Source organism: Danio rerio, chromosome 21 (genome assembly GCF_049306965.1).
Source record: "Danio rerio strain Tuebingen ecotype United States chromosome 21, GRCz12tu, whole genome shotgun sequence".
In the NCBI taxonomy this organism is placed as follows: Eukaryota; Metazoa; Chordata; class Actinopteri; order Cypriniformes; family Danionidae; genus Danio; species Danio rerio.
The window spans coordinates 45,441,919-45,454,035 of NC_133196.1; the positions used below are offsets into that span (position 1 = coordinate 45,441,919).

At 36.0% G+C, this 12,117-nt stretch overlaps 1 protein-coding gene across 2 annotated transcripts in view; it reads right to left on the reverse strand.

Annotated features, from left to right (window-relative positions):
• Positions 1–1,579: 1,579 nt before the first annotated feature.
• The window catches only part of tcerg1b (transcription elongation regulator 1b (CA150)), a 37,815-nt gene continuing 27,277 nt past the window's right edge, over positions 1,580–12,117 (reverse strand). For both annotated transcript variants that reach the window (XR_012396929.1, XM_009295682.5), the window contains exons 15-20: positions 11,539–11,703; positions 6,904–7,086; positions 5,150–5,329; positions 4,763–4,846; positions 4,579–4,679; positions 1,580–1,984 (exon numbers count right to left, since the gene is read on the reverse strand). Coding sequence is in view for 1 of the 2 variants with exons in the window: in XM_009295682.5 (XP_009293957.1) it covers positions 1,783–1,984; positions 4,579–4,679; positions 4,763–4,846; positions 5,150–5,329; positions 6,904–7,086; positions 11,539–11,703 (915 nt within the window). In the remaining variant the exon portion in view is untranslated. The remainder of the gene's footprint in view (positions 1,985–4,578; positions 4,680–4,762; positions 4,847–5,149; positions 5,330–6,903; positions 7,087–11,538; positions 11,704–12,117) is intronic.

Genomic DNA, 12,117 nt, shown 5'->3' on the forward strand with positions numbered 1-12,117 from the left:
AACAAAACATTTATCCTACTCAAGTTTTTAATGAGCATTCTGAATTTACGCGCATCTTTCCATGAAGCGTTTTTATGCGATATTCCAAAACGCGCATAAGAAACATAGTTACCGATCACTTTAGCCTTCATCAAAAGCATAGCAGACATCATCTATAATGTAACTAGGCAGCGAGAATGAGAAAAAAATGTACCAAATGACCATAACGAAATGTATAAGAACAGTCCTGCTTATTGATTGAAAATATAGAAGATGAATGTGTTTCTCTCTGAATGTGATGACATAAGCAGATGCTCAGCGTTTTTCATCCTGCTTTGGAATGTCACAATGGCTGTTTTTTAATCAAAAATCAACTGAAAAGGCAAAGCAAATTTGATATGGAATGCTACAATCTAATATTCGAGCTTAACCCTTCATGCTGTAGCATAAAGTGACATTGACGAGTCGTCTGAAAGGGCCTCAAGCAGGAGGAATTGTTTCTGGTCAGTATTTAGCCTATGTCTGATTCTCACCTCTCGGCAGGATAGAGACTGCAGGCGGCTTTGATATCTGAATATGTTGTTGTGGCTGCTGTGAGGTTACCAACTCTTCAGCTTATTTTCTTTTTTAATTTTACTTCATCAAGGCGCGCGCATCATTTCTAAGCCTATGGGCAGGATCGATGCAACGAGCAGGAGTGGTGTAAAACTGAAGTAAACCATGTAGCAAAATGTACTAATGTTCTGCTTTTTTTTGTTCTAATTTTATACAGAAAGTGAAAAAAGGTAATAAAAAATCATGAGGGAATACATTTTGCATTTGATTTGAAATCAAGACCGCGAGTGTTTAAAAAAAAGGTTGCATTTATTTCCAATCAACACAAACAGAAATATAGCAACAAATCCAAAATCAAACCACTTATTTAAGAAATATTTCACCTACACATGTACTGAACGGTTCACAACTGGTTTCAAACACTGACCCGTCGTAATAGCCTGCATCGGTTTTACCATACAAAATGCATCCCCTGCCTGACAATGGAAGTTCATAGACTGACATTAAAGGGTTAGCTCACCCAAAAATGACAGCTCTGTTATTAATTACTCACCTTTGTGTTGTTACAATGCCTCGAGATGAGCTCTCTTATCCTGCTTTGACAGCATCAAACATCCCGAAGTTAAAAAAAGGAATCAAAAGCACTGACAAAACATTCCACATGCCTCCAGTGGTTCAAATATAATCATACCAAGCTCCAAGAACACTTGTGCACCAAAAAATAAACAACAACTTTGTATTCCAGTGTTCAGAATCAGATCTAGGTGTTCCTACTATGTGGAATAAGACGCTTGTGTGTTGCGCTGCTAACTCTGACAACACGTTCCTCTGCCTGTAGTGTAAACAGTTTTTTTTGGTGCGCAAATTTGTTCTTGGAGCTTCGTTTGATAACAGATGAACCACTGAATGGCACAGAATGCTTTGACAATGTTTTTGGTTCCTTTAACTGTCGGATTTGATCCGAAAAATCTTCATTTGTGTTGTGAAAACTAACAAATAACTCAAGGATTTGAAAAGACATTAGTGTGAGTAATTAATAACCGAATTTTCTTTTTTTTTTTGAGGTGAACTAACTCTAACAGTTTGCCTTGTGCTAGCCTACAACTAGTGGGCATAGATGGCATCATCTCGCACAGTTTAAGTAGATGACAAGCAAAGTTTTCAAAACAAATACATGAAGACTTTCCAACTGTGCTTTGACGAATACAGGGCCGGCTCATGCGCTGTCCTTTACGCTCCGCCAGGGCTTCATTTTGTGGAGCGGCGGCAGGGTTCAGATGCGGTTGGGGGAGGTGGGGGTCCTCGGCGGTCCAGGTCCTCAATGTAGAACATGATGAGTTTACGGCGCTCCTCTGGGACACAGTCTAGGACCAGGTAACGTTTATCGTTCTGAAGGACTTTCTCGATATCCTTCAGGTGCTGGTCTGACTCCTGGATCAGCTTCCGGGACCTGTGGAGGGAATACGAAATCAGGGGCTCAACAGGTTTAGTGAAGTGAACTCTTAGGCCCCGTTTACACTGCCCAATTTTGATTTGTTGCCTATATCTGATTTTTTTGCCTATCTGTTTACACGTTTTTTTAATAGTGACCCATATCTGATTAATGTGTTTACACTTGGTATACAATTAACGATGTTGCACATACGTCGCACATTTAGTTCCAAGTTCGCCCAACTTGATGATTTTGAGGCGGATGTGGGAAAGAGCAGTCATCGCAGCTTGCGTCTATGGTTTATATATGGTGTCCTCCACCATTCAGAGGAATTTGTGGGTACGAGAGAGATCTCAGGTCTGGTGGGAGCAAATTGTGGAGACTGACCTCTTTCCTTCATGTTTCCTCTGTTGTAGTTTACCGCGTCAGTGTCCCCACATACACTCTTCCTTCTCTGTCATTAAACCACAGAGAAGCACCACATTGTTGCAAGTTTAATGACGTAATAAACGGAATGCCTCAATAAACCAAATCTGCCTGTTTACATGACAGTCGCATTGTCACTTACCCGATTTACATCTGATTTATTTCCACATATGAAGGAGGCCTGAAGCTGATCTCTGAATATCCGAATGCATGCGTTTTTTTTTACATGTTTACACGATCATAGAACAGATCCGATCTGCGTCACTTATAAGCAAAAAATCCAAATTGAGTCAAATTTAACTGGCAGTGTAAACGGGGCCTTTGTCGCCATTAAAAAGTCATCTCCTCAAGTGAGAGACAATGCTTCTGCGACATAGAATAATGTAAAAACCTGTCAATGTTCTGGGTGTATTATGGTGCTCTAGTGCATTTCCACAACGATGGACTTCTGGATGTGCCAGGTGTGAAATACAAAGACAATCAGTGTAGATCAGGGATCACCAAACTTGTTCCTGGAGGTCCGGTGTCCTGCAGATTTTAGATTCTAATCAAACACACCTGAACAAGCTAATCAAGGTCTAACTAGGTATACTTGAAACACCCAGGCAGGTGTGTTGAGGCAAGTTGGAGCTAAACCCTGCATGTCACCGGACCTCCAGGAAAAAGATCGGTGACCCCTGGTGTAGATGTACTAAATAAGAGAGATTCTTTAAAGTGCACTACTTTAGAAAATATAAATAAATTATTAATTTTTAATAAATGTCTTTAAATCAGCAGAATGAGTGTAGATGTATTAAAAAAAGAGATTCTTTAAAGTGTACTACTTTTGATAAAACGCATAAAAAAATTAAAATAATAATAAAAATTACATTCAAACCTGCAGAATGAGTGTAGATGTATTTTAAAAGGTTTTTCTTTAAAGTGCACTACTCTGAATAAAATGCATAAAAATAATAACAATAAAAATAAATAAATAAATAAAATCACATTTAAATCTGCATTCAATCTGCATGGTGATAAGATATGAACAAATATACTTTTTTGGTTAAAAGCAGATGATTTGATTCTCATTTTCAGTCCCACTCATAGCAGAAAATATTTAGAGAATCTTCAAATTTATGTGAAAATCATCAAAAATCCTGGCGACGACTGGCAACTTTATATTTACATAAAAATAAAAAAAATAAAAAAAGCACTGGTGGGGAAAGAGTTAAAACTTAAAATGATCATAGTGATTCGTTTACCAAAGGCAGGGATTAACTTGCAAACAAAAAGTGAATAATCTCTCACCATTCATTCACTCACTCAAAATGACAGTTCACCAAAACTGACAACTCCGTCATCATTGATTTGCCATTCACTTGTGTTTCTTTTTTGTTTCAAAAGTTCACACTTAGATATGCTTTGCATTAATAGCAGACTTGGCATGCTGTCCCAGGAGAGAACCCTGAGCTTGGAGTTAATTGAGCACGTGGCTCACGCTTGGTCAATAAGCATATAAAGGGGGTCCGAGATCAGGTAGGTCTCGAGAGCTCCCTTGGAAAAGGGAGAAAAAGGAGGAGATGGGGTGGAAGGGGGATTCTTCCAACACGAAGACAAGGCAGTAAGGTGAAACTGTCTATTTATTGTAAGCTTGGATCAATCTGATTGGATTATCACTGATAACAGATAAGCCAGTCACGATCAATCATATCACATGCTCCCCTCGACATTAGTTTATAAAACTTCACTTAAAAACTTGTAACCATTGACTTATAAAATACTTACTTCTTACTATGAAAGTAAACTCTTACAGAATTTCAGCAACAGAAATATCGTTTGTGTTCAACAGAAGAATCAAACTCAAAGCTTTAGAACTACTTGGTGTGAAATGCCGCGTAAGGTTTTGGGTGAACTATCCCTTTAAATGAGTGTTTCTCAACCACGTTCCTGGAGGACCACCGCCTCTGCAGATTTCCAAGTCTCCTTAACCAAAAATAACCTGATTCAGATCAACTCATTAACAGAGACTGAAAGACCTGTGATGAATGTGACAGAAAGGAGATATCCAAAACATGCAGTGGTGGTGGTCCTCCTGGAACGTGGTTGAGAAACAGGTTTAAATCATCCTAAAGCTGTCACACAGCGTAAAGAGAGGTGAAAATAAAGAACAAACTGCATTTTTAAGATTGCGGATGAACGTGTACCTATATGTGATGAATTTTGTTTCTTTTAGAAGTGTTCTGAAGTCAGCTTTGGCTATGATGTATTTGTCCTTTATGTAGTCTTCAAATTCCCGCTGTTTCTTCTAGAAGGTGAAGGTAAGAAAGTAGTTAGAAAGTGAACGATTCAAAGTAAAAAAAAAATAATAAATCCAACATTCGAACTCACTCTGTCACTGCTGGAGAATTTCATGCAGCGAGGGTCTTCTTTGATGATCTTCTTCACCTCTTTCCATGCGGTTGTTAAGGTGATCTGTGGTTGAATAATTACAGAAGCAGTGTGAACACGTGGACAACACACAGATGCATCCTGTCCAATTAGACCCTTATATATATATATATATATTGCAGAATATCAAAAAATAGTAATCTCAGATTTGCCGATTCCGTGCAGCCCTAATACATATGTAGGATTTTTGTTGTCAAATAAATTTTTTTACTGATTTAAAAGACAGCATTTGGTAAATTTACATAAAGTGAACTTGCATTAATTGCAGACTTTATTTATTACATTATATTTTATTGATTTAATATGTGATCTTGAAGCCAGCCTCACCATAGGAGTCTCATCCAGCAGCTGCCTGAAATGTTCCTTCTTCCTCTTGGTAAGAGCTTCAACATGATCCTCAAACAGTTTCTCCTTTTCGTGTCGCTCCAGTAGAGATGACGTCTCCCATCGGTGATCTTTACGCAGATTGCGCCTCGTTTCTGACCACGAAGTGTCTGTTGACCTAACCTATGGGGGAATCGCACAAGAGACGAGTTGGAGAAAAAAAAAGAAAAAGCATAACAAATTCTAGGGGTGGGAATCTTTAGGGACTGATGAAGATATGATAAAGAAATGATTCTTTATCTAAATGTTTCCTTTTTCTTCTGTTAATTATTTCATTACATTTTATTACAGAAGTTTTGAATGTAACATAAAAATGTCAGATTACAAAGAATTACAATTATGAAGAACAAACAATCATATTATAAAAAAATAATATATAAAAAATATATAAAAAAATTTGTTAATAACATAAAAAAATTCAATAATAACTGCAATTGCAGACCACACTGTAATGGTGACATATGATTCTGTTGTAATCGGTATCCATGCTTCTTTAGTGATTCTAAAAACAGAGTCGCGCATCGTTAAACCACGACTATGGTGACTCTGATGAGGTTTCGCTTTTGAGAATTGATTCTTAACTTTCAAGAATAGATTCTGAATCATGAATTTCGATGCATGGATTCAAATGCAGGGCCACATCGTCAGCATCTAAATTGAATGCAGAATCTATTCTTAACTTTTGAGATTTGATTCAAAGTGATTAGAGATTGAATCACGATGAATCAATTTCCACCCAGGCCCACATCGTCACAATCTACTTTTAATACAGATTCTTAACTTTTGAGAACTGATTCAAAATCATTAGAGAAAGAATCACAATGCATCGAATTTCCATGTAGGCCTGCATCAACGGATTCTAAACTGAATGCAGAATCTATTGTTAACTTTTAATAATCGATTCAGAATCATTAGAAAAAGAATCATGATGAATCAATTTCCACCCAGGCCCACATCGTCATAATCTACTTTCAATACAGAATTCGTAACTTTTGAGAATCGATTCAGAATCATTAGAGAAAAAACATCGATGCATCGACTTTCTGAACAGACTTGCAATAATCGCAATCTACTTTGAATACAGAATCGAGTGATTATCTTTTGAGAATAAATTCTGAATTATTAGAGAAAGAATCATGAGGCATCAATTTTCACTCAGGCCTACATCATCACAATCTACTTCGAATACTGAATCGATTCTTAACTTTTGAAAATCAATTCAGAATCATTAAAGAATTACGATGCAGCAATTTCCGCCTGCATCATTGCCATCTAGATTAAATACAGAATTCATTCCTAACTTTTGAGAATTGATTTACAATCATTAGAGAAAGAATTATAATGCATCTTTTCCATGCATACTAGCATCTTAACTGAATGAAGAATTGATTCTTAATTTTTTGAAAATCGATTCAGAATTGTTAAAGAATCAGGATATATTGATTTCCGCACAGGCCCGCACAATCTAATTTAAACACAGAATCAACTTTTAACTTTTGAGTATCAAATCAGAATCATTAGAGAATCACGATGGATCGATTTTTACTGATACCTCCGTCGTTACTATCTAATTTTGCATAAAGAATCGATTCAGAATCGTTAGAGAAAGAATCGCAATGCGTAATTTTTTTCTCCCATCCCTAAAACATACAACGCACAATTACAAATGCAGTAGTTGAGAGTGAATGAGCACTGACCATATCAGACATGAGGGCTCTGAAGTGCTGGATGGCCTCCTCTCGTTTGTGCTGCTCTCGCTCTCGGTCGATCTCTTTGGTCTGTTCAGATCGAGCTCTCTGCACTTCTCGCTCTCGCTCCCTCAGACTGGCCTCGATACGAGCCTGGCGCTCCAGCTCCTTCTCCTTGTCCGCATCCACATTCTTCACAATACAAAAATAGAACAGAAATTACTTTTTAGCATTATAATTGCTAGATAACAAACAACAACAATAGAGGACAAACAGCATATTCTGTTCTTGCTGTTACTAAATGAAAACAACAGTTTAGAACTCATCTCCTTTATTGCATGACCACCATGGCCGTTCACTAACACAACTAACACAACAACAAAAACTCCCGCTCACACCGGAAGTGACCTTTTAATATAACATAACAGTCCTACTTCCTTTCTATGTGCAGCATACACATTTACGGTTGTCATCACCTAGAATTGAACTTGCAGGGTTCCTATTCGAACCCAAATGTCAAATTTCCAGACTTTGACAAAAAAAATCTGAATTTTCATGACCTGTAATGAAAACCAGCATGTGTGCTGAGCAAATGCAGGGTTCTTACACCTTTTCCAACTTCAAATTCCAGCATTTTTCAAGCATTTAAGGTGCATTTTTATGTTTTTTCAGCACCTTAAATAACCACGATAAATTACATTTATATTTTCTGTATGTACTTTCACATTTAAATCCATTGTGCTATTTTAAAAAACACAATATTACACTTCAATATAAATTGTTAAATACTTTGGAGCATAGATTTATTAAAATAGTTCACCCAAAAACGGTAAAAAAAATTAAATAAAATAAAAGTTCAGTTATTGGATGAAGTATCTTCACAGTCAGTGTGTTTGGGTGTAGTACCAAACTTTCATGTCCACCGTTATTCAAAAGTCATGTAACAAATTAAACCCTTATGAGTCAGAGAATATTCCTGCTGCAAATTAATGAACTGTTCCTATTTAAGATAACGTATTATTATGAAAACCATGCAATTTCAAATTCAAGCAGGTTCAAGCACTTTGTCCAAAATCCAAGCACTTTTCTAACCTTGAAATCACTATGTTAAAAATCAAGCATTTTCCAGGATTTCCAGCACCCGTACAAACCCTGTAAATGGCTCATAACATTAATGCCAATTTGAACAAGGCTACGTTCTTTGTATCGATTGTTGAAGATTTTAACAGTTCTGTTTATTTTGATCATGAGTCATTACTGCATCAAATATGACTCATGATTAGGAGGTAAACACACTCTCTCTCTCTCTCTTTCTCTGTTTCTGTCAGTGTTCCCATTATAAAAATTATTAGAAACCAATGGTTTAATGGCCAAAAGACTAATAAAAGAACCCAGATATGTACAACAACATAAAAAAAGTTTCACTTTAATTCAGGAACATTTAATTCATGCCCCGAGACAAAATGAGGTATTGGATGATAGTATGAAGGACTGATGGAAGATTGTTCTTTTAAAAGAATTTGCTAACACACACACCGAAAAAAAAACTTCCGCATTTCACGATGCAGATGTGTGTTGTCCTTTACTGACTCAATATGTGTAGAGAATAGTGTTAAGCAGCTGTATGTGTATGAAATATCCTGCCGCCAAAAGCTGCGAAAAGTCCTACACAACGGTAACAGTTTGATTAAGGTGTTTACATGTCTGTACTGCACTTCAATGAGACTAAGGCATACCCCACATGTCTTAAATCGATTTCTGTTTAGTTTGATTATGACTTTAGTCAGATTAAAGTAATAAGTATACTTTAAACTTTAATTATATTGTTCAATTAAAATATTTTTTTTGTCAATTAAAAGATTTTTCTAAAGTCATCCACTATAATTTTGGGGCTCAAAAGTATGGACACTGTTTTGGCACCAGTACCATTTTAAAAGTATCGATTTAGCAGGTATTAAAATAACCCCAAACGATTCCCAACCCTAATCCTGTGATGTCCACTTGGCAGTGCACATGCAGTCAAACGGAACAAACCTCTGAAGTGGTACAGGAAAAATAGTGCAGAGCTGGGAGTCATGAGGTTTAAAATTGAGAACTGCTTACTTAAGTGATTATAAATGTAGTTTTTGGTGCCAAAATAGTGAGTAGGCGAAAGTGTCTTGATGTCAGAGAACTGCAAAATTCTAATTGTAGGACCACAATGTAATAAACGGCAATCAAACAGAGATCTATACTTCAGCTCTGGCTGGTGGTGTTGTTGGGTGGTCATTTCTTGGCACAAGAAATCAAGTCAGTTTTGAAGGCAAAAACAAGGTCCAAGCAAGTGCTGGCAAGGAATTCCTAATAAAGTGGCCAGTGGGTAGATTAACAGTTCATATTTTTCAGGATGAATTTTGGCACTATTTATTTATTTTTTTGCCAGATCGGGCATTGACCTGATTCAATCCAATATTGCACATGTACTGTCTGTGATTTTAATCCTAACAATCATGTCCAACATTCTTCATTCAAAAGTGTGTCATGTTTCTTTACGACACACAAACACAATGAAACACTCAACAAGAGTATTCAATGTTCCTATAATTACATCTGACCAGTAGATTAATGTTTACGGAATTGCACAAAAGGACTTTTTTTAAATCTTGTAGCATTCTGCCAGGTGTCCCAACACTGAAGTACTACAGAGGGCTATGAATTGTTCTTCACTCACACACACACACACACACACACACACACACACACACACACACACACACACACACACACACACACACACACACACACACACACACACACACACACACACAGTAAAAAGAGGACAAATGCCTCTGTTCAAAAATCTGTTGCAAAGATCTACAACATTTCAATATTTTCCCTTTGTGCTAGACTTTTCTACTAGATGTACAGACACACTGTGTGCAATTCTGTATTGAACATTATAATACTTCCCATGCAACAGAAGATTAATCAATTTAATTGATTCTGCGCTATTTATCATAATGTTACCTCATTAAAAAGCTGCACTATACATTTAAAAGGTATTTTAGTATTATAGTATATTTTTAGAAATAATTTCATTGTTTTTCCAATATTTGTTAAATAATAAAAAGACTATATTTAGTGCTTAAAGCAATAGTTCACTAAATAACATTTAGGCCACTTGTTCTGAAGTCATTTGACTTTCTTCTGTTAAACATGAAACGAGATATTCTGAAGAATGTTGGGGGAAAAACACCCATTGACTTCCAAGGTATTTTGTACTCCTACTATAGACATCAGTATCTGCGTTTTTCCCATCATTCTTCAAAACATCTTGTTTTGTGTTCAATAGCAAAAAAAAAAAAAAAAAAAAAAAAAAAGCTGATAAAAGTTTAGAACCGCTTGAGTGAGAATAAAAATAAGGATATTTTCTTGGGTGAACTATCCCTTAAAGCTTTTGTTCTCGGCTAAATACTATAGTTTATAATATATTGTGTATAATAATAATAATATTAATTATTATATAAAGTGGAGGAACAGTTTTCAATACATCATGTTTTTTTCCTGGGAATAATATTTCTAAAGGAGCTGTTGACATGGAATTTAACCAAATTGTAATGAATAAAAACACAAACAATATAAACATAAAAATAAAACAAAACAGAAAAATCTTTAAAAATGTGTTGTGTAATAAATAATAAAAGTACACATGGAGAAAGTACTGAACTACTGAAATGTGTTTATTACTTTATAAAAAGGCTTTTTTGGTGATGGCAGCTTAAAGACGCCTATCAAATGAAGAATGAAACTCGTACATTATTGAAGTCTGTGGAAAACTCACACCTGAGCAGTGTAAAATCTTGATGGTTCTGTGGGTCTCGTCTATCAAATTTGATCTTTAATTTGAATTTTCAATTGGATAGAGCTCAGGTGATTGGCTGGGCCATTCTACAGTTTAATTTTCATCCTCTGAAAGCATCTGAGAGTTTCCTTGGCTGTGTTTTGGATCATTGTCTTGCTGAAATGTCCACCCTCGTTTCGTAGCTAATATTTATTTACACTGACACAGGGCAGAGGGTTGCTGAAGAACTACTGAGAGATTTCAGCTGCTGTCTGGGCTTTCACTGAGTTTCTACACCTCACTTTCTACATGTGTTCAATACTTTATCCTGCGCAATTTCATTTTATTACACGTAAAATAATTTGTAAACTATTTCATATTGTTTTGCATATACAGATTTATTTTTTACTAACATCTGGTGAAAATTTCAAGTCAACAGCACCTTTAGAAATCTGTTTTTCAGAAAAATAATGACACGTGTTGAATACTTATTCCCCCAATGTGTGTGTGTGTGTGTGTGTGTGTGTTGTAATAATATATAATTATAATATATATTTTTCGTGAGTTTTTTAGAGTAACATTTTCTTATGAAAAATCCATGAACTTGATCTGTAAAAGACTGAGAAGGTATATTTTGAGTTGATAGAACTTGTTAACTGAGTTTCTAGATCTCAGATTATCAGAGGTATAGAAAATGTACATGGTTAAAACAAAAACTGTGCTGGCATCAGAATAAATCTGAAAAACATGGTATTGGAGCATCCCCTTCAAATTGCCTTGATTACTCCTGGACAACAGAAGTTCCTGTTATACATTCTTCTCACCTTTGCCTGCTTCTCCACATACTGCTTGTAGAATTCTTCTCTAGCAGCGGAGCTCTCCACGGCTTTATATCGCTGGTCAGTCTCCAGCTTATCCTTCACTTTGCTCCAGCGCTGAGTGATGTCCACATGATGGTCTGACAGCAAATCAAAGAAGTCTTGCTTTACCTGCAGCCAGAAACACAATTTATACCAAGTTGTCAGATTAAAAACAACAACCAATAAAAGCTAAATTCAACTTTCCAAATTTGAAGAAAAAATCTTTATTTTTACTCTCACTCAAGCGGTTCTAAACTTTTATGAGCTTCCAGTAAGATTTTGTTTGGCCGCAGTACCAAATATAACCACCAGATGAGCTCCAGTTTACATTGGTGGCCATACATTGGCGCCCCGTATGTTTGGAGGAATATAAACTGTATTTTTCAGACTTGACAATATTGTCGATTAAAAATTAGATAAAATTCAAAAGCAGTATGGGAAGTTTGTAGGTATTCGAAGTGAATTTAGCCTCTAAAAACATTTATATGTGGATTGCTGTAGCAAAGTAATCTTTCCCAACTGATGAGTATCCTTGTTGCAAAC